We start from the raw sequence: 20,237 nt of genomic DNA, 5'->3' as shown, positions 1-20,237 counted from the left end.
ATCTGTCAACCTTCAATAGAGAAGTGTCTTTTTTTTCACGACGCGTCTCGATCCTCTTGCTTTTTGAGCGCGTGCGGCCTTATTTTCTTCTAATTACGATTGCACGGCGACCTCGAGTTTTGCGGTATTTTGCAGACCGCCGATCGCGCGACACGACGAATGACTGAGAAAACACGCGGCGAGAGAGTAACATGCGTTACGTCGTCTTACGTTGAATTGCTCTTATGTAAGCCCCTATTATTTTGCACGTCTGCCGCAATTCGTAGGAAACTGTCGAAGCGAGGAAGAAAAAAAAAATGAAAAATGTGGCACACGAGACTCGCGTCCTGTTGCGTTGGCTTGCATATCACGTTGCACTCCCGCGGTATCAAATATACGTATATACTTGCGTACGATGAAATCGCAATCGCGACTACCGGTTGTAGCGAATAAATCCGTGAGCACTTCGATAACGGTAATTAATGGATGATAAGAAGTGGCAACAAGTCGCTAATCAGTCTCTGGCTTTTGTAATAGCAAGTCATCACTTGGCCGTGTCGAAGAAATGGAAAGACAGTGATTTATCTCGACGCGATAATGAGATCATTTAATATGTAAAAATATATATATATATATATAGAGCTTTTATCTAGATTTGAACTTTAATATTTATTTTTTCTAGATGAGAAACGTATAAACAGTATTCAGTTTGAACACATAACAGCATGTTATTGATAATTCAAAGGCACTTGAATTTTATTTATCGTTTCTGAACAATTATTAGCAATAAATTGCGACTGGTTTTCCAAGTTTTATATTATTACCATTTTATTATCAGCATTGGTATTATCATTATCATTATTATTATTATTATCAATAAAACTCTCGCGTAGATATTATGTCCAAGGCGATATGTTAAGAATAATGCGATGCGCACATACACTTGAATAATTGATAGTTAATTTTCTAATACATCGTTTCCGCAATTAAAGTACTTCTTAATTCACTCTTGCACACATTCTCTCTGCACGATAATACAAGAACTGAAACAAAACGTCATGTATACGTGACTTTAAAAGTGCAAACTGTTCGCTATCTCTCGTCGTTTCAACAATACTACCGAGCGTCATGACCAAAGTGTGCCTGCACAGGTATACAACAGGTAAACGTGTCAGTGCGTCAGCATTACTCACACACACCACTATGTAATCTGCACGCCACACTGACGATGACTATTCCGGGATCTTTATAATTTCGTGTTCTTATCTGTTTACACCGGCATATCCTTGCTTGTACGGTTGTGTAATTAAAAAATGCGTTACATTCGAGCCGCCCGTTAGCTATGCTTCGAAAAATTCTTTACTTACGAAGAAGCGTCCTTTCTGGTGAAAAATTCAGTTGCGAATTATTTTTGGCATCTTATTAGACGAAATCAATTCTTCTCTGTATATTATTCAATTCACAATCATTAATTCCGTTTTTTTCATTATAATAATTTTTTTTTTAAAGCCATTATAATCATGTAATTTTATGTAAGTTATATCTCTATTTCTCAAAAAAATTTTATATTATCTTGATTTTATGAAATTCAAAATCTATATCGTTTCAACTGAATTCATTAATTTCCTGAATTAAAATTCTAATTAACGCTAAATCAACAAATTTATCGATATATGTAGTGTTACGTAAGACTTGATCGTTTTCACAACACGTACAACATGTTACGTTACTAATCGGTTTCGAAGATAGGCATATCGCAGAACAGTATATCAGACTGGCATCAGATGTATTCTTATCATGAAAGTTAAAACATCATATATCTCGAGACAAAATCAAAGAGTAAATTTACGAATTTTATTTGTATAAAGTCTAATAAAATTTTTCAAATCTTGCTTGTAATATGTTTTAAGATATTGATAGAATATTAGAAAAATCTTCTCTTTCTCTCTCTCTCTCTCTCTCTCTCTCTCTCTATTTTATATAATTATTAAACTTATATAATTTTAATAATAATAAACAGTTTATTTATGCCAATTAGCTTTTCTTACCTTCTCGAGAATTGAGATTTGATCCGAGGACTGCGCCTTTTGTTGAGCAGAGTTGAACATCTTTTGGTGTGCACGCTTAAATTCCTCCATTAACTGTAAAACAAATAAAATGTATAGTTTTATTATAAAACATTTTTTATCTAATCATCTGGTAATGAAGAATATCTGTACACATCAAGCAGATTTGCATGTAAATTTATATCGCGGTTGTTTCATATTTTCATTATTAATTCACACAAGATTTTTCGAAATTTTTTATGGCCTTGCGAGTTGCAAAGAATATTTAATCTATTGTGCTTTTATATGAAATGTTAATTATATTTTGAGTGACTCTCGTAAAATGTAGACATTCTAAATAAATCATTAATAAAAATTAATAACTCTTAAATTATAAATAACGCTTATTATACACATGTCATTGCAAGCAACTGACCTTATCGTGTGTCACTTTTTGCTCCTGCGACCTTAGAGTTTCAAGATTCTGAGGTTTGCGGATGTCCGGAGTTTTGTCCTTTGGCGTTTCCGCTTTAGCGGCATTGTTCATTCTCTATGAAACATAAATAATATGCGACGTGTAACGATGACGAATGACCATCAATAAACAAAATGTGAATAATCAATCATGAGATAAATTGAAAGTAATAAATATAATGTGACACTTTACAGAAAGTAAAATTTGAATGCTAGATATTTTTAAGAATATATCATAAGATATCATAGAAAATTTTTCAAGAAACGTATAGTTTCGAGAAAAATATAAAAATAGAAGTTAATCAAAGTGACACACACGAGCAAAAGATTAAATTTTTTATGGCATGTTATATCAGCAAAGCACTTGAACTCATATTGATAATGTTCATTATTTTTTATCGCGATAAACATGAAGAGAAATAATATAAAAAAATATCAGATTGCAATTATCGGTGCAAAACAATGAAGATTAAAAAATTATGAACGCTTTCAAAAAAATGGGAAGATATGAACCATCGTTATGACACGTGATAATATCACACAAACACACTAGTTTTGTTCGCTTATCAAAAAAAAAAATACTGCTAAAACTTTTCCTTAATATTGTCGATTTATATACCTGCTGTGCTCGCCTTTGCAATTCCTGTGTGATGGCAGTGCTCAAATCAGTGCTGGCGATTGGCGACGTCCTGGCGACATCCTTACGTGGCGTCGTATACACGGTCGTCGAGGTCTCTGTTGTTTTGCTGGTGATACTGCTAGATCCACCGCCGGTCGCCGATCCGTAAGAAACGGTTGATGCCGGTTCACAGGACGAGGTCGATAGCGACGACGATGTTGAGGCGGAATCTTTGCTGCAGGATGACTCGAGGCTCGATTCTGTTTCTGTCGAGCCGGTGCTGCCCATCGACATGGTACTGCCCATTTGCATACCCATAGCGTTCATTGGTTTCGCCTCTATAACGGTAGATAATATAATAATGGTGATTATGTGTGTATGTGTGTTATATATAAAACATTAGAAAACAGATTTTTACTTCAAAATTGAAAATAAACAAAATTTTTTATGTATATATTAAATTATATTTAGACTGCGTTTATAAAATAAAAAAAAGAATATTTTAAAATAATTTTAAAAGGCAAAAATATTTATATTTATTTATGTCAAATAATCGCATGTGGAAGTATCTTTCAAGGTTTTCGTTTCTTCGAACATAGGATCAATATAGCAATGTTAAAGAATGCTCTTCAAGCTGGCGGCCGAGCGAATGCCGCAGCCAGTTATTATTCTAACGATGCTGCGGGAGAAGTCGTCAAACCTGCTGGCCATTTGTAAGGAAGCGGCGGCGGAGGTGCAGGTGGACAAACTGACTGATGCACCTCCACAGTCGTTATCGTCTTCCTTTCAGTCTCGCTCTGCCTCTGCACGAGTTGCAGGTCCGTCAATCGATTGCCGATCGCTTGGCCGTTCTCCTGGCGCAAAAATTATATTCACTATGCAGGCTTCTCATTTAAATCGACCAATCGCGCTTAACGAATCAATGTAAAAAAATGGCTCGATAACGAAAACAGAAATGCAAATTGACGGATGTGGAAATTTTCTTACTTTGGAGCCATGGTACATGGGCAAGTCGTCAGCGGGTCCGTCATAAATCACATCCTGTTGTTGCCTCGCGTTATCTCGCCGATAGGCCAGCCGCCGATTAGCCTCGTCTCGGGGATTCGCGTCGAAATCGTGCACCTCGTAGTCGATCCTGGGCGCGACGGGATCGTAAAGCGGCTCGTTGTCGATGTCGTCCTCGTAATTGCCGCGCGAATTAAAGTGATATGGCCCGCCCGGCATAGGCCGATGGTTCTGGTTCGAGCTCTGATTAACACGAATCACGGTCGTGTTATTTGGCTTTCGCGACCATTCCGGCGCCTAGAAAGTAGGCAATTTAGATTCCAATGAAAGAACTCTTGCATGCCTTTTTATCTCATATTTTAATAATGAAATAAAGTTTAAATTTTCGAGCTCTGTGATGCGTGTGGAGTAGAATTTAATTTATTCCCATTTTCTCTCAAATAAGCTGTTTAATGATAAATAATTTTTGTAAAATTAATTTTATTAACTGGTTCTATTCATTTCAATCATATATAAATTAAGATATTTTTCCTTATATATACCTGATCCACGTGAGCCCATTCCGAGGAGGAACTGCAGCTACTGGTCGACAGGGCGAGAGGACAGCATATCCTACGACGAAATCCGGAAATGAAGTGGGATTTATATACATGTATGTGTCTTCCGTGATGGCTATTATGCAAGTTATGAATCCGATTTCTAAAGAGCGGAATTTGCGGGACGCGCATTTTTACGCGGCAAATATCCCGGGGAATTGGACGAATGCTTACGTGGCGGCAAGGAATTCAAGCCGTGACCGACTCTGCGATCGTTATCGAGTGTCCTATTAATGGACCGACTTTCTCCTAGTGTAAATTCATTGATGGCATCCGATAACGGTCACAAGCGGCAAGATACGTAAATATCTATCTAGGTAGCGAAAGTATCATAGATAGTGTCAGACGCGGCTGTGATTTGCGCGACGAGAAAAGATAAACGACAATCGAACGAAGCGATAAGGGAATAACGTTTCTGAAAAATTTGCATATATATATATATATATATTGATCTTGTCATGCATATTATAGTTTTACAACTTATTTGAAATTTCGAATTAATTACTCGAAGATTGCTTATTTTGCTTGATCAATTTTTTTTTTTGTGTACAAGATGAAATTTAATTAAATTGTCGCTCACCTGCCGTTTCGATTGCAGGCATCGTCGCGCGGATATCGCTGATGCATCCTTCCATCGTGATGGTGATGTTGCGGCGAGGACGGCGCGTTGTTCGGATGCTGGGACGGTGGACTCGCAGCCACAACGCTAGACGTTTCGGAGTCGTAGCCGCTGGAGCCGCGTGTCCACAGCGGCTCGGGACAGTCGTAAAGATGATTGGGGACCGCGGGTCGTTGCACCACAAGATCGAGGATCGCCGAACTGCGCATCATCTCGATAGCCCGTTCGAATGGCAGATCGGTAAGTCGTTGTCCATTGCACCAGATTATCACGTCGCCGGCCTTCAGACCCGCCGCTCGCGCGGGACCCCCTTCCCTCGTGCCCTAATGGTTTTTTATGTTTGTAGATCAATTCAAGTCTTTCCCGAGCCGCGCTTATTGTTCGGAACGTTAGATTCCAAATATAAAAGTTTGAATATGAATCTTGTTTTATTCAATTAGCCAGGTAAACTCATGCTATTCGAGTTTATTTTGATCTCAATATAATTTTTTTTTTTTTTTTATAAAATTTATATTATTTAAGTGGCAACAATAGTTTTTTGAACTTGAAATGGCAAGATTGAATGTCTCTAGAATTTCGATCTTAATCAAAGCAGAATAAATTTTGCAATAATTTCAAGAATGCCAGCTGTTTTTATATGACATAACTACATTCAATAAAGATGTTATTAACCTGGACGGTGAGACCAGGTACGATGCCCCTGCAAACGCCGCAGCCCAGACGACCCTTCTCGCCGACGAGAATCCGAATTCTGACTTCTGCATTCGGCACGTTGCCTAAACCAGTTTCGTTGTATTGGAGCTGCTGTTGCTGTTGCTGCACCATGTGCCAGGTAACCGGATCGCTCGGATTGCTTTACGAATCATAAATGATTTTTGTAACGAGAGGATGCCGATCGTGTGAGACATGTAATATGGCTCGCGCAAGGTTTTAATTAAGTTTTGATACTTACTCCTTTACGGGTATCATCCCCACGCCTGCAATATAAATCAAGAGCTATAAATTTCCGTTATCAGCAACGAGATAGAAATTATTTCACGAAGGCCGCGCGCGCGTATTACTATATTATTAATTATTTTTCTTTTAAATCGCGAAGAGCTATCGAGGGCTATCTCTACGTAGAATAGATTTACGTCCGTAAGTGCAATATTGTACTTTACGACGTAGATAATTAAGATAGAGACGAGATAATTACTTCGAATTTTAAGAACCAAGACTTGCTGATTCTTTGCCAGGAGCGCGACTTCCTGATGAACAGCATCCTCCACCGGGTAACCGTTCACCCTTAAAATTTGATCGCCTACCTGAAAGCGATAAATTGAAAATGGGATCATTTAATTAAACAATATATTTTCACGATTTCAATGTTAATTAGCGTTATAGTTGCATGATTATCATTAAATCTATTTTTGATTAATCATGAAAAAATCATAAATAAAGCGCAAAAAATGTTAAAAAAAATATTATTTTAATATGTCGTATTTAATGTTGTCAACATCCTATGAACAGAAATTATGAAAATACCCTTAATCCATTTCTATGGGCCTCGCCACCTGGTTGGACATCACTGACGTAAAATCCGGCTGCGTATTCGCGTCCACCACGTAACGAGAATCCGAAGCCGGCGTTACCACGACGTCTCAAACGTACGTTCCTAGTCACGCCAATGACGGCCATCCTGCCGCCTCCTGCCGGGTTCCCAGGACCTCCACCGGTCGATGATCCCGTGCCAGCATTTGATGCGCTGGAGGAGCCACCCGACCTGCCGGTATCGTAAAAAAGAACGTATTCATAAATAACGTCATTCTGTACTTAAACTGAGCAGAAAAAGCCAACGAGTATTTTATGTCTCTCTCTCAAGATCCATTAATTAAATTCAAAATGTACGCCCGATAAAAATTTCAAAGCTACATTAAAATAATGTCTTTTCTTGAGTTTCATTCCAACTTGCTATATTTTCAGAGATGTGAATATTTTTCGTTCCATGAATTTTATATGAAATATTTTATTCAAATATCATTCTCTCTCTTTTTCTCGTCTGTGCTCTTCTCAGTGCTATATATTTTCTTGCCGCGACTATATCTGTCCGGATCGCTGTGATATCGTCGCGGTCTTATTTTACCTTCGCGAGTAATTGTCTCGCAAAGATCCTCATTTTCCCCCCTAGCTTCGACGGTCGAATGAGCGAGCGAGCGAGCGACTCGGTACCTTTGTTCGGTGTACTCCGCCGACCTTTTTCCATCGCGCTGTAAAATTAATGACCACACCTGGCGCACCGGCACGAGGAAGGAAGGCGAGCCGGCGAGAGGAAGCGGAGATAGTGGCAATCGAGAAACCTCTCGGCGAGATGGAGAAATCTCGCTGAGAAATTCCGCGCAGTCTCGAAGGAGAAAGAGGAAGACGGACTCGAGAATGACTCGAAGGTGAAGCTGAGAAGCAAGGGGACACTTGGTTAATGATGCCGAGAATCCATCTTCCGTCGGACATTGAAAAGACCGTTGTGTACAACACAACATGGAACGATAAAGTGGATGTTGTAGAACACGGAGATAACAGTAGGGAAATGACAGTCATTATAGCGAGCGAGAATATGCTTCAGAATGACTTCGCCTTACTCTAAAAACCTTGCGAGGGCCTTCCCTCTTCTTGACACTTCATGTCTTGACACACCCTTATGTCTATACCGTTTATTCTCCGAGATAATACTTGAAGAAAAGCGAATTTTCACTTTGTGCGCGTCTTCTTCGATGGAAAATGGAATTTTTGGTGCGGGCGTGAACTCTGAGCGTGAGAACTTTCGAGAAAATCGGACAAATTACGTTCGTGGGATAATAACTATTTTATTCCGCGGTCACTGACATCAGTATTCTCGGAATGCGCATATTCAGTAATTACATAATAATAGCGTGGGATAAGGCGATTATCGCGTCGTTTTTTATGTAATGAGATTTGGCGCCACTCGACGACGACGACGGAACAGCTGTCGTGCAAAAGTCAAATTGCCACGTCGTGTCGCTGGAAGATCTATCATACAATCGCCCACAGAAAGAGAAAAGAGGAGAGGACAATGGATGCACGTGGTAGCGTTTCCGCGACAACGAGCGCGTCCATACGGAAAGACGTACCGTTACGGTTGTCGATATCACTGCTTGACGATCGAGCCCCGAAAGTGTTACGACTAACAATAAGGCAAACGTCTCTCGTATATACATTTCTTCAACCAGATTTGCCTTTGAGCGGGTGACCCGCCCGTGTCACGACCGATCGCGATCGTCGCGCGCGTCACATGCACGTATTAATCCGGCACTCGATATTCCGTTCACGAATTATGTTAATTCCCATTTGCCTCAAGACTACAACGTGTGAAAGAGTAACGGGAGGAACGATAAAATAGTAGGACACGTACTACAGAAGAAATTATTCTTATAATTATTTAAATAAAATTTTTATTATTTTGATCGAGAAATTGTCCAAAATAAAAATCTTTTTGAATATTTTTTTGCTATTGTTCCCAGATGTAAATTACGATGCTCTTTTGGAGCATCCTTATATTCGATATTTGAATTCTGATCGTGTACTTATAAACGCAATAATAACAGGACACATGTGAATCATTGAATTATGAATTCCGTTCGTTTATAATTAATTCCGTTCGGAATTATGAATTCCGAAACCCTATGTTAATCATATCGAGACGAGTTTGGGTCAATTCGAGAATGCTAAGTCATAAGTATATCCGAGAAATGTATTTTACATGCTCGTACGAATATGAGAAATGCGTGTTTTGTATGCTATTATCAGTTACAAAATAATTATTAAGCTATTCTTTTAACCGTTACCTCATAATTACTCTATTTTTCTTATCTCTCACCTAAGTTCGTGCGCAACATTTTAATTATTATTATTTGTATATGCATTATGATAATAGCATAAGTTACGAAGGATGCGAGGAACGTCCAGCTCGCCGACAATGCGGAGAAAGTTGATGTAAGCTTGCAAAGAACACGGAAAGGCACGCCCTAACTAACGTTCTCGTCCTTTCGACTCTCATGCCTGTTTCTTTGATTCGTTGTTCATGGCTCGTTGTATTGCTCAAATGAGAGATAAAGATCTTTGTAACATGTTTATTTTCTCCAAAAATGTAATTAAAAAAAAAATTATTTTTACGCTCGAATCTTATTCACATTTAATCAGTTTTTAATTCTTTCAAAGACTAAAAAAGATCTCTATATTATATCTCTTATATTTTAATATATTTTTAATTAAATATGCATTTTATTTATTTATTTTATTATTTATTTATTTTATTTATTTTATTTATTTTATTTATTTTATTTATTTTATTTATTTTATTTATTTTATTTATTTTATTTATTTTATTTATTTTATTTATTTTATTTATTTTATTTATTTTATTTATTTTATTTATTTTATTTATTTTATTTATTTTATTTGTTTTATTTATTTTATTATTTCATTTATTTTATTTTATTTATTTTATTAGCATATATTTAAAAAAATGGAAAATTTAATAATTATAAAATTTTAAAAAGTTAATAAGGTTTTCACGGATTTTTTTAGAAAATTGCGGTTTTAGTAATCGCGAGAAATTTAATTTAAATCGTTATTTAATATATTTTCGTAGTGACGTTTTTATAGTTTAACCTCAGGAATGCCAGAGTGAGATATGTGTTGCCGCGAGGTCTGGAGTCTAACTTTAGAACTGGTAGCAAGCAGTCGAACCAGAAGTTGACAAATTGTTACCAGACGCGTTTAAGGTACCGCCGGCAATTCGCTTCTCGGTCTCCCACAACCCGCAACCTCCTCTTATGGTTAATCTCTCCACGAACAGATTATTATTATATGTACAGCACGACGAGATATATCTTCTTTTTTGTAACGGAATTGACAATAAGTTACTCAGAAATATCACGAGTAGTTTTTCTTCAAAACTTGTTACTTTTCAAAAGTATTCCCTTCAACTAGTTTTGTGAATGAAAAAAACCAGTTTTAAAACGAGTTTGACTTGCGTAATATGACAAACAGTCAAAAGACTGTTCTATATTCCTTTCGGAGCGTCATCAAAATTTAAAAAAATTCCAAATTAAAGAAAAAAAATACACACACATACACACCGATATTGTAATAAAAATAAAAATATTATATATATAGAAAGATTATTTCTAAAATAAAAAAGTATATTGATTTTTCATTACATTTTCTTGACTTCTCACTGTATATATTTGATTTTATTTCACACATTTCCAAGTTTTAGAACAATATTAGGTGCTGATTCTCTTTTAGAGCTGTTCTAGTTGGCTTAGAATTATTATGAAAATCACGCTTTGCAACTGGAGCAACTATAACACGTGTGTTACGTACAAGTTAAAAATTATATGTTCAAATATATAAGACCTTTTGTCTGAGTTACAGAATATTGTTCCAGTTTCATGATATCGATTTTACGAAATTTATACCTACCCACGTCATTCATCCACTATTTCAAATAACGCGACGAATATTGTATGACCATTGTAATCACTTCGTGACAATGCAAATTTCGCGTCTCGCGTGTTACAATAGCAGTATCGACGCTCTGCATCGCCATCTCTCAGTAAAATTTCATTTTCGTCACGGCCGAATTGCTGGCTTAACTGTGCATTGGCTGATGTCTGGAATGGCGTAAAGCCGCCCAGGGTAAGAAAGAGATACGGAAGAACTCGGGCGTGTTTCGCGTTTCTTCCCTTCACGCGCGACCGGCCACGTTCCATTCGATCCAGAGAATTCGCGTCTTTGATCTCGATCAATTTACTCGCGCGCTCTGGTCGTTGATCTAGAATTTGCAGCTTCCGATCATCGACCCACGAGAATCACAGATTTGTATGATGTCATACGAATCGCGTATCGTAAAAATGGGATTTATTCGAAACAAAAAAAGATAACGATCTTTTATCTATGATTAATGATCGTTTAAGCGAAGCTTAATAAGCTAAATAAAGTCAGAATGAATGTTCGATAATTACATGTGCACATTTTTGATTACCTCAATTCTATCTTGATACGATAGCACGATACACAGTTTGATTCTATTAAAAACTACAAATATCTCGGCATGTAATGAAGATAATTTCTTATGGGATTAGAAAGCAAGAAAAGTGATGCTGATCCAGCATCCATCGTCGATGATAAATCGTGCGGAATATCGATCATAGAGAAAGTCTCTTATCGCGAGGAAAAAAGGCGAACGGAATGATTCGTTTCCGGGATTCTTTAGATGCGTTAACGATTTACGAGTCTCGTTATAAGTTTCTTTCCTTCGTTCGCCTTTGATGAGTGAGAGATGTAAAGAGAGAAAAGAGATGGCGAACGTCGCGGAGGGGAAAAAAAAAAAACTCGCGAAGCTTAGTGCCGTGTTTGCGGTGAACGGTAACGGTGATCATCTCCTGGCAGTAAAGTTTCGAGCCGTCTCTCTATTCTCAGCTTGTCTCGGTATCCGGCCAGCTGGATTTTAATGTCGATAAAATGATAAATAATATTTTTGTTGCGGTTAACGGGAACGTTTGAGAACGAAGCGAAAAGTAATCATTTTAGCGAAGTCACCCCTCTCTTTTCCGAGTATCGCCTTACTCTAAATGCAAATGCATTCACGAACTTAAAAGATGTTTTATCGACGCGATTTATATATATTTTTTTAATAGTATTATATATTATCCGCGTCATCTGTACGTAAAATCTTTTTTACGTATCTATTACATTATTATGAAGATATAAAAATCAATAAATTTTATTGATTTTATAAAAATCAATAAAAATTTTTATGAATAAATGCACAGATTATTTTAAAGAACAAAATGCCCACGCGATATTATTTTTTATAGACGATTTTAATTTAATGAGAGTATACATAAGTTTCATGTGCCTTTAATGACGGCTATTTCATCAATCAGAGAAGATTGGAAAACATCGGACTGCACGGACGAAAGATTTATTATGGAATCACTCGCTATCAGATAGAATTGCGATGATTTTTGCCGAGCTACTTGTAGGTAATTGCATAATGTTATACCTTATTAAGAACGAGTTAAGACCGTTCCGCGAAGAAGCATTTGGGTTACACAACGGATATTTGATTCCGCGGTGTTTCATTCGTCACGTAAGTCCGTCTATCTAAAACGCATCGCAGTTTCTATTAAGACTGTTTTTAATAATTAAAGTAACACCTAGCACGCGACATGCTTCCCTTTTCCGGGACTTTCTTTCCGAGAAAATGCAGGTCGATGCGGAGAATCTTTTATGTATCAAAAAAATTCAGTAAAGTAAGCAGAAGTGGGTCAGGTAAGCAAAAAAGATATAGCAATCTTCATGGACGCAAATGATACATTTATTAACTTGTTAGTATACTAATTCACTTGTAACCGGCCGCGGAATAAATATTCGTGATAAATTAATCATCTTCTTGCTGCAATTGCATCAACAATTTGCCTCCTATAATCCTAGATATCTGATTTTATTTCCTTGCAAAGTGTGTCATGATTATTTCTACAGATGTTATCGATATATATGTATAGGGTGGATCCAAATAGTTCCGGCCAGACTGAGATTTTATAGGAAATTTAATTCTGAACAAAAAGTTTTTTATAAACATGGATCAAAAAATGCTTTCTTAAAAAATTAGCCCAAGAAATCAAAATGATTTTAATACGTTCCATAGATTTTGAAATAATCAGATTTTTTTGCGTAAATATTATGTATAATATAGCAGTCAAATGGCATTGACAAATTATTATTAATAATGAATTTCAATTGTTAAAAGTTATTTGATTCTTCTTAAAATAAAAATTTTAATAATTTATTATTAAAGAACAGCTGTTTTTTATATTTAACAGCTTTTATATTGAACAGCTGTTATTATATTTAAAGAATTAAATTTATCTACGTTTTTACTTATTGAAAACGTATATATTTCAATAAGACTTAATTTCTTATTATTATATTTTTCTTTCCAAAAATAATTGTTACATTACTTTTCATTTCTCTCGGAAAGTTTTCAAAGTTTTTCCGTTTGAAAGTCTTATATATACATATATTCTAAATAGAGCGAAGCGCGAAATATAATAGTAATGTATTCGTCAAAAGTAATTGAAAATGTAAACAAATAGAATATTCAACGAATGTTTATATATTTCACGATGGCGACGAACTATGACGAACTATTGACATACCGCGCATTCCTTTGCGACGTACTCGACGCGCAGGTGTTTATGCGCGGTCACCTTGTTGTCATTCGCATAGCGAAAGTCGAGCCGACAGACAACGGCGCGTGACGCTCCGTATATCGTCCCGTTATTATCTTTCGAAACGCGACAAATTCTCTATGAACAACTCGCGCTTATTTCAAGCCGCATTGTTAGTTAAATCTCGCAATTAATGAGTCGTAAAGATATCGAACGTATCTATTTATCAAAGCAGGTATATATTTCGCAGTAATTATATTCGTAATATATTTATACATATAAAGTTGTAGCCGGAATCGTATATAGATATTATAAATTATAAATCATGTTTCATTACGATATTTAAGACGATAGTTATCGCTAATTAATGCTTAGATTTGTTCATTATTTTCGGATTGAGAGCGCAAATAATATACGAATTCCTACGAATCAAGTATTAAGTATAAATTTCACAAGAAATTTATTTACGTTCGAAATATATTCTGCATTTATTATTGAATTTTAATTTTATATTTTTGTACGGTTTCAATTAGTCATTAATTTAATTTTATAAACCGCGTCGTATCAGAGTGAAGTTGCCGATACGCCATTTTCGGTCATTAGCGAAACATCGAGAGCACGGGACGGATCGAAGTCGAGTAGTGTCGCGACGAGTTTAATTAGTAAGTAACACTTGTATATTAATGTCGAAACTATCTTTCACTTTGTCGACTGCGTAGTTACCTCGATGTTTATAACTTCGTCACTTAATAAAACGATTTTCTGAGATTTATTAATTGATATCTATTGCGCGAGCAAAGCGATATAATTTTGATTTCGGAGTTTGCATTCTACGGATATTATAATCTCAAATTTTAATTCGTATTTAGGTATTCGTTTATATTATGAGATAATAATTCGTCGTAAAACTAAATTGTCGTAAAATTAAATTCTAAAAATTATTCGCTATCAACGGATGTAACGTCATTGCGAGGTTAGTGATTTTCGAATTTGCGGTTCGAGATTTATCAGATTGCTCTAATTTACGAGACAACGTAGAGGTGTCGCTTGTATGTGCGCGCGCGCGCTCGTTTGCTTCTCCCGCGTTTTTTTTTTCCGTTGCAATCAAGTGCGGGTCACATGTGATTAACGTTGTGAGTGTGCAAAGAACCGCGCGATTGTAACATTCTCGTGATTAGTGTATGTGCGCGCGATTATAATAGACGAGTATTTTCGCGAGTGAATTTTGTGTGAGTGCCAGGAAGATGAGGAACGATGAGGAATGGAGGCGAAAGACAGGAGGAGGAAGCCCGGAGTGACATCGGATAACAGGGGAACAACTATAAGGTGTGTGAAAAATCTATTATTTATTTATTATTCTTTATTTTAGCTTAATTATGTATTCCCATGTTTACACGGCACATCTTTGTCCTATATTTCGTATTAGTAGAATATGTATATAATATTTATTAATTGAAATTCATCGCGCGAGCAATCACAGAGGCGATATAACCTTAGTTTCGGAGATTTGCATTCTGAGGATATTTATTTTAAATTTTAAATCGTATTTATATATTCGTTTTTATATATTCGTTTTATATATTCGTTTTATATTATAAAATAGCAATTGCCTTTTATATATATATATATTTTTTTTCTTTTAGTTTAAAAAAATATTTAAAATTATTTAACAAATTATTTATACATTCAATATTTTTATTGATTTATATAAAAGAATATTTTTATATATATTTAAAAGAAAAATTATTATTTAGATTATTGATAGAAAAATTAAATTTTTATTTATTAAATTTTATAAAAAAGTTTCTATCTAAAAAAAATGTTAATGAAAATAATATAAATATCTTTTTTTTTTAATATTTGCTATTAGAACGCTAAATATGTATTTTTATTTTAATTGTGGGTAAGAATCTTCTGAAAAATTATGTGTGAGATGTATATCGCGAACAATATGAGATGTACGTTTTGAAGAAAAAAGACAATAATAATATTTATACCGATAATGCGTTTATTTTTTGTTTAATTTGTACAGTTATATTAGATTTATTTCATTATACGATTCAAAGAGGCTTACATTGTAATTTATGTCGCGTTTTACGTACCTATATTTCTCCGATTGAGAATAGTACTATGCGCGTGTCAGGAATACACATAAATATGCACGATCCAATACATGTCGTTGACTTTATATCTTTTCGACTTACGAAATGAGGGATTCACTTTCACACGATGAAAAGCGGCGGGGAATCGCGCGGTAGATCGTATCTGCGGATCAATTTATATCGCGAGCCTTATCGCGGATAATTAAAATTTTCTGGTTATCTCCATCGTTATATCTGAACGATACATAGGCGTTCTGTACTCCCATAATTTCCAGATTTTTATCGGGCCGCGAGCGCCATAAATCGCGGATGCTCATAATGATAGTTTCGAACTATGGCGAGTAAGAGCGAATCTCATCGTATACTTTGAAAATAAGTTAAAAAGTAAGCTGCGCTGGATAATAAACTTCGGTAAATTTCTACGAGGTATTTTTACTCTCGTCCTAAGAAGAAAATGCTGCTTATATTTATATGTCAAAACCAAGTTAGATTTCATTAAATGTAATAATTCTTTTAATTCAAATAAATGAGATGATTCAAACTGAAAATGAACGGAGCAAGTTTACGGCATATAATGGTATTCGTACTGATTTGTATTCTGACAGTAAAGATATGGGTACATAAAAAGTGTGTGTGTGTGTGTGTATGTGTATTTCGAAGAGATCGATGTGTGTCAGCAGGTCAGCGACACCCATCAGCAGCAATGATATCTCTTCGACATTTATGTAGCTGCCGGCTACCGAGCGCAAAACAACTATCATTTGACAGACCATCAATTATCCAATATAAGACTGTTGATTTTGCGACGTAAAAAATTAATTCTCTCGTCTTTGTCGTTTTCTTTTACTCGAGAAATTTAATTAGCTTCCTTTTTAAAAGTTTAATTATTTTTACAATTAAAAATAGTTTATATTACACTATCAAAATAATAAATATTTATAATTATAAATTAATAAAAATAATTTTGAACATTTTATATTCGATAATTTTTAGTTGAATAAAAGGATATATATTTTCTGTTTGAACATATTTAAATCTAAATTTATTATATACATGTCTCACACACGATTTTTCCGAGAATTATTACGAATTGTTTGTCACGACGATATATTGCAACAAGCGTTGCACCATTTACCGCGACCTAGTAAAGGATTAATATAATATTGCCTTCGCTCGATGCATCTCTCGTTTCGTTCAACATATGGTATATACGTCGCCAAGGCGGCGGACACATGTCGCTTAAATTAACATGCAATTTTGTGCGCTTAATTGTGCGGTTTGGTATTAAAAAAAAAAACAACATCTGTTATGTCGTCAACAACCGCAACGCTCTTTTCAGCCGTTGGCGATTTCGTAGTTACCCAGTATACTTTTTCGCGTTCAAAATGTTCACCTACAAAACGGATTCGTAATACATGCCCGAGAATCGTCTTCCTGAACATAATTGAAAACCGCTCGTTGATGAATCGTGTTATTCTTCCGATTCCAGGAGTACGCATTTGATTTCTTAGAAACGGGCGCTCACAGAAACTAATTACCATCTGGAATTAACTCGAAAGTAAAACCGTGTCGGGTGAACGCGGAACACGTTCGAGTACAATAGCATTATTACGCGTATAATGATTTATCTCAATTTTTTTCCACGTGTAAGCATAAGCGTGATCGCTCCCATTTCTTTCGCGCTAATCACCGTCCTTTTACAGCCTGCAACCGACTTTGGCACGATCCAGTGCGAGCATTTCGGTAAATTGCGAACCGCGAAGACTAAAATCAGATTGCAAGACTCTCGCTAGACGATAATAACGCTCAGATTTTGAAAAACTATTATTTCAAGGCTAAATGCGATGGTTTGATTTTTGTTTCATATCAATTTTACATGATTTTTAATATCTCTTAATAATTTCCATAATAGATGTGTAAAACTCAATAGTTAATATTTACAAAAAAAAAAAAATACAGCAGATGCTTCGTGAAAAATTAAATATATTTTTTTAAATATAAAATAATTTATACATTATATTAATTTATGTTAATAATTTATGATAATTATCAATAATAACAATTTGTTTTTGAAATCAAAAGGCAAACGAGTGCATCGTTCGATAAAAAGTTTTTTTTATTGTTTTTTTAACCCGCATCGGTCGGGCGTAATATTGTTCGGCAAAATTATCGCTCGATTATATCAATCTTATCGAAGGTTTTCACTCTCGAGTTTTTGCGGGTGAAAGTCGAAAATTTGCCAGGAGAGTAAGACACGCTTGATTAAACGCTAAATTGCATTCTGCGCGACACTGTCGCCGAAGGCAGCATACCTGCTGCGAGAAGATAAAGTAACGCTAATCTGCAACCTATTGCATTACGCTTGTTAGCTAATCGGTTAATTATTTCTTGCGAGGCAAAATATTGTAATAAATTGTAAACAATATTATTCAGCATATTATTAAAAGAAAACATTAAGATAAATTATAATTGAATAATTAATTAGTTACAATTCAATGAAAATTTTTGCCATATGATGTCAGAATAGAATCTTGCTTGCAATATTTTTTTTTTTTTTTAACTGATTTTATATTGCATAAATGCGCGCTTCTAAGTCCAATTAAAGCCATAACTTACTCTTAGTTAATCAAACATTGTGATTGAGAAGAAATCAAGATCCTAAAAGGGTTAATCAACGTTGCACAATTAACGGAAGCCGTAATTCTCCTTCGCATAATAGACATACCTTAATTCGAACATTACTGCCTAGATTTCCATCACGCGTATATGGAAAGGAAAGTTTTCAGGCGTCAATTCGTTAATCCATGTCCCTCGAGCGGCAGGTAGAATGCACGTATATAAGCCTTTGAATGATACGTAAGCGTGGGTTTATGAACTCGCGACGTTACATAACGCAACACTTTATTATGTTTGTGTGTATATGTGTGCCAATATCTATTTACAGTCATATGTTATACGTTGTACAATCGCTCGCAAGAATTCGATTCAACATCAGATTCTCGATCTATTTTCAAGATCAATGGCTCCATTCCTTGATTCTTCTCAAGCTTCCGAGAAATACATTCGTTTCTCATTTTAAATGCCTTTTCTGAATTGAAAATTAAAACTTTTATGTATGAAGTTTTTTTAACAACATCCAAAAAGATTTTGGCAGAAAAATAATCTGCAATATATGTAACTATTTCATCGAAATTTAATTTGTGACATCCATAATTTTTTTTTTTGTTAAAATAAAAATAACAAGAAATGCCATTGACTTCAAAAATATTATCAACATATCATTAAATTATTTTATACAATATAAGTTTCCGATTATTGGATCGATTATTGATTGAGAGATAAGATTGTTTTCTCCGAATCCACTTTGAGTAAATGAACTTAGAATATACGTGTCATCAAATTTATATTTATATACAATCGCGTGTCATAGAAATACATAAAATAGGTTGAACGTGATACTTTAATCGTATCGCGCGGAAGCAGTAGCATTTATAAAGATACGCGCGACACGCGACCTGCACCTGCTTTCACGAATAAAAGAGAACACGCGGTTGTTTGCAAGTCGCCGTCTATCATAATCGAGTATAATTCGCGAGGTGCGAGTTGTGACCTTTTAGCGGTGCGCTGATTACTTCGAAAACATTGCACTTTGCTTCAGTAAATTCAACTCGTACAACTCTCGACACCACCGACACCATTTCTTACTTTGACGATTATTAGACTTTTCACACGACTCGAGCACATATGAGGCGCGTCGGCTTTAATGTTTTCTTCGCATGAGTGTGATACGTGAAGACAAGTACGTAACGGAATATTTCCAGATAAATTGAGAGAGATCCGCGTGATTTCTCTGATATTTAAAATGAAGCTCGTAGTATCTTTTCCAGCATAGGTTTTTCAAAGAGACGTTATTGATTTAATTATCGATATTGAATAAGCTTCAGATTAAATCTGTGTTAGAAATAATTCGCGAATTTTAAGACGAAGAATTAATAAAGATTATATGACATTTTTGGGTCGGCATAATTTAAGTTGCAAAATCCACGTATCATTTGAATCATCAATAACAATTAATAAAATTATCGACATTCTTTTTATTATGATTTTTAATCTAAATCAACGGCGAGAGTTTGCCTGGACCTTATCTACAAGTTAATGCATAGAATTGCGGCCGATTAGAGGATGGTCCGATAGAGGGTTAAGGGTTAAGGGCTAACCGAGTTTTCGCTGGCAGGTAACTTCCCGTGATTGTAAACTCGTAATAATTGGCTCTCAGCTACGAATTCCGTTCAACTTTGGTCGCCGAACCGGCTCGATCGACGGCGCTATCCGACCCGTGTGTTGCATCGTCTCGCGAGATAACGACGTTTCTATTCCGCTAATGCTGTTGCGCCGCGCGCGATTTACGATTTTTCAATGACCTTTCCCATAGCATACTCGCGCGCGCTGTGGTATTTGTTCAACGAGCGGATAAATAATCATAGATACGCGCCTATCGGCTAGTGGTCGTGATTGCTTGCGTGTTGCACTTGCTTCTACAGGATGCTCCATAATCCGCGATCTT

At 35.6% G+C, this 20,237-nt stretch overlaps 2 protein-coding genes and 1 long non-coding RNA gene across 6 annotated transcripts in view; 2 read left to right on the top strand and 1 right to left on the bottom strand.

The window, feature by feature from the left end:
- Window positions 1-20,237, bottom strand: part of LOC126854395 (uncharacterized) — a 32,394-nt gene that overhangs the window by 2,055 nt on the left and 10,102 nt on the right. Inside the window, exons 1-12 of one of the 4 annotated variants that reach the window (XM_050601065.1) lie at window positions 8,463-8,758; window positions 6,862-7,099; window positions 6,533-6,641; window positions 6,290-6,314; window positions 6,010-6,190; window positions 5,299-5,660; window positions 4,665-4,734; window positions 4,105-4,419; window positions 3,818-3,971; window positions 3,118-3,455; window positions 2,461-2,574; window positions 2,028-2,120 (exon numbers count right to left, since the gene is read on the bottom strand). In XM_050601065.1, the coding sequence (XP_050457022.1) occupies window positions 2,028-2,120; window positions 2,461-2,574; window positions 3,118-3,455; window positions 3,818-3,971; window positions 4,105-4,419; window positions 4,665-4,734; window positions 5,299-5,660; window positions 6,010-6,190; window positions 6,290-6,314; window positions 6,533-6,641; window positions 6,862-7,014 (1,914 nt within the window). In that variant the 5' untranslated portion in view covers window positions 7,015-7,099; window positions 8,463-8,758. Of the gene's footprint in view, window positions 1-2,027; window positions 2,121-2,460; window positions 2,575-3,117; window positions 3,456-3,817; window positions 3,972-4,104; window positions 4,420-4,664; window positions 4,735-5,298; window positions 5,661-6,009; window positions 6,191-6,289; window positions 6,315-6,532; window positions 6,642-6,861; window positions 7,100-8,462; window positions 8,759-20,237 lie in introns of those variants that run through there. The other 3 variants (XM_050601062.1, XM_050601064.1, XM_050601061.1) reach the window with 3 other exon arrangements.
- Window positions 4,654-6,143, top strand: LOC126854415 (uncharacterized). The gene is made up of 4 exons (XR_007688103.1): window positions 4,654-4,774; window positions 5,317-5,577; window positions 5,684-5,781; window positions 6,027-6,143. It is a non-coding gene; the product is annotated as an uncharacterized LOC126854415 (long non-coding RNA).
- Window positions 14,109-20,237, top strand: part of LOC126854390 (cell adhesion molecule Dscam2-like) — a 114,163-nt gene continuing 108,034 nt past the window's right edge. The window contains 1 exon segment of the mRNA XM_050601037.1: window positions 14,109-14,897. Within this exon segment, the coding sequence (XP_050456994.1) occupies window positions 14,833-14,897 (65 nt within the window). The 5' untranslated portion in view covers window positions 14,109-14,832.

Source organism: Cataglyphis hispanica, chromosome 14 (genome assembly GCF_021464435.1).
Source record: "Cataglyphis hispanica isolate Lineage 1 chromosome 14, ULB_Chis1_1.0, whole genome shotgun sequence".
In the NCBI taxonomy this organism is placed as follows: domain Eukaryota; kingdom Metazoa; phylum Arthropoda; class Insecta; order Hymenoptera; family Formicidae; genus Cataglyphis; species Cataglyphis hispanica.
Note: the sequence above shows the minus strand (reverse complement) of the source record. Positions and strands in the feature narration are given on the sequence as shown.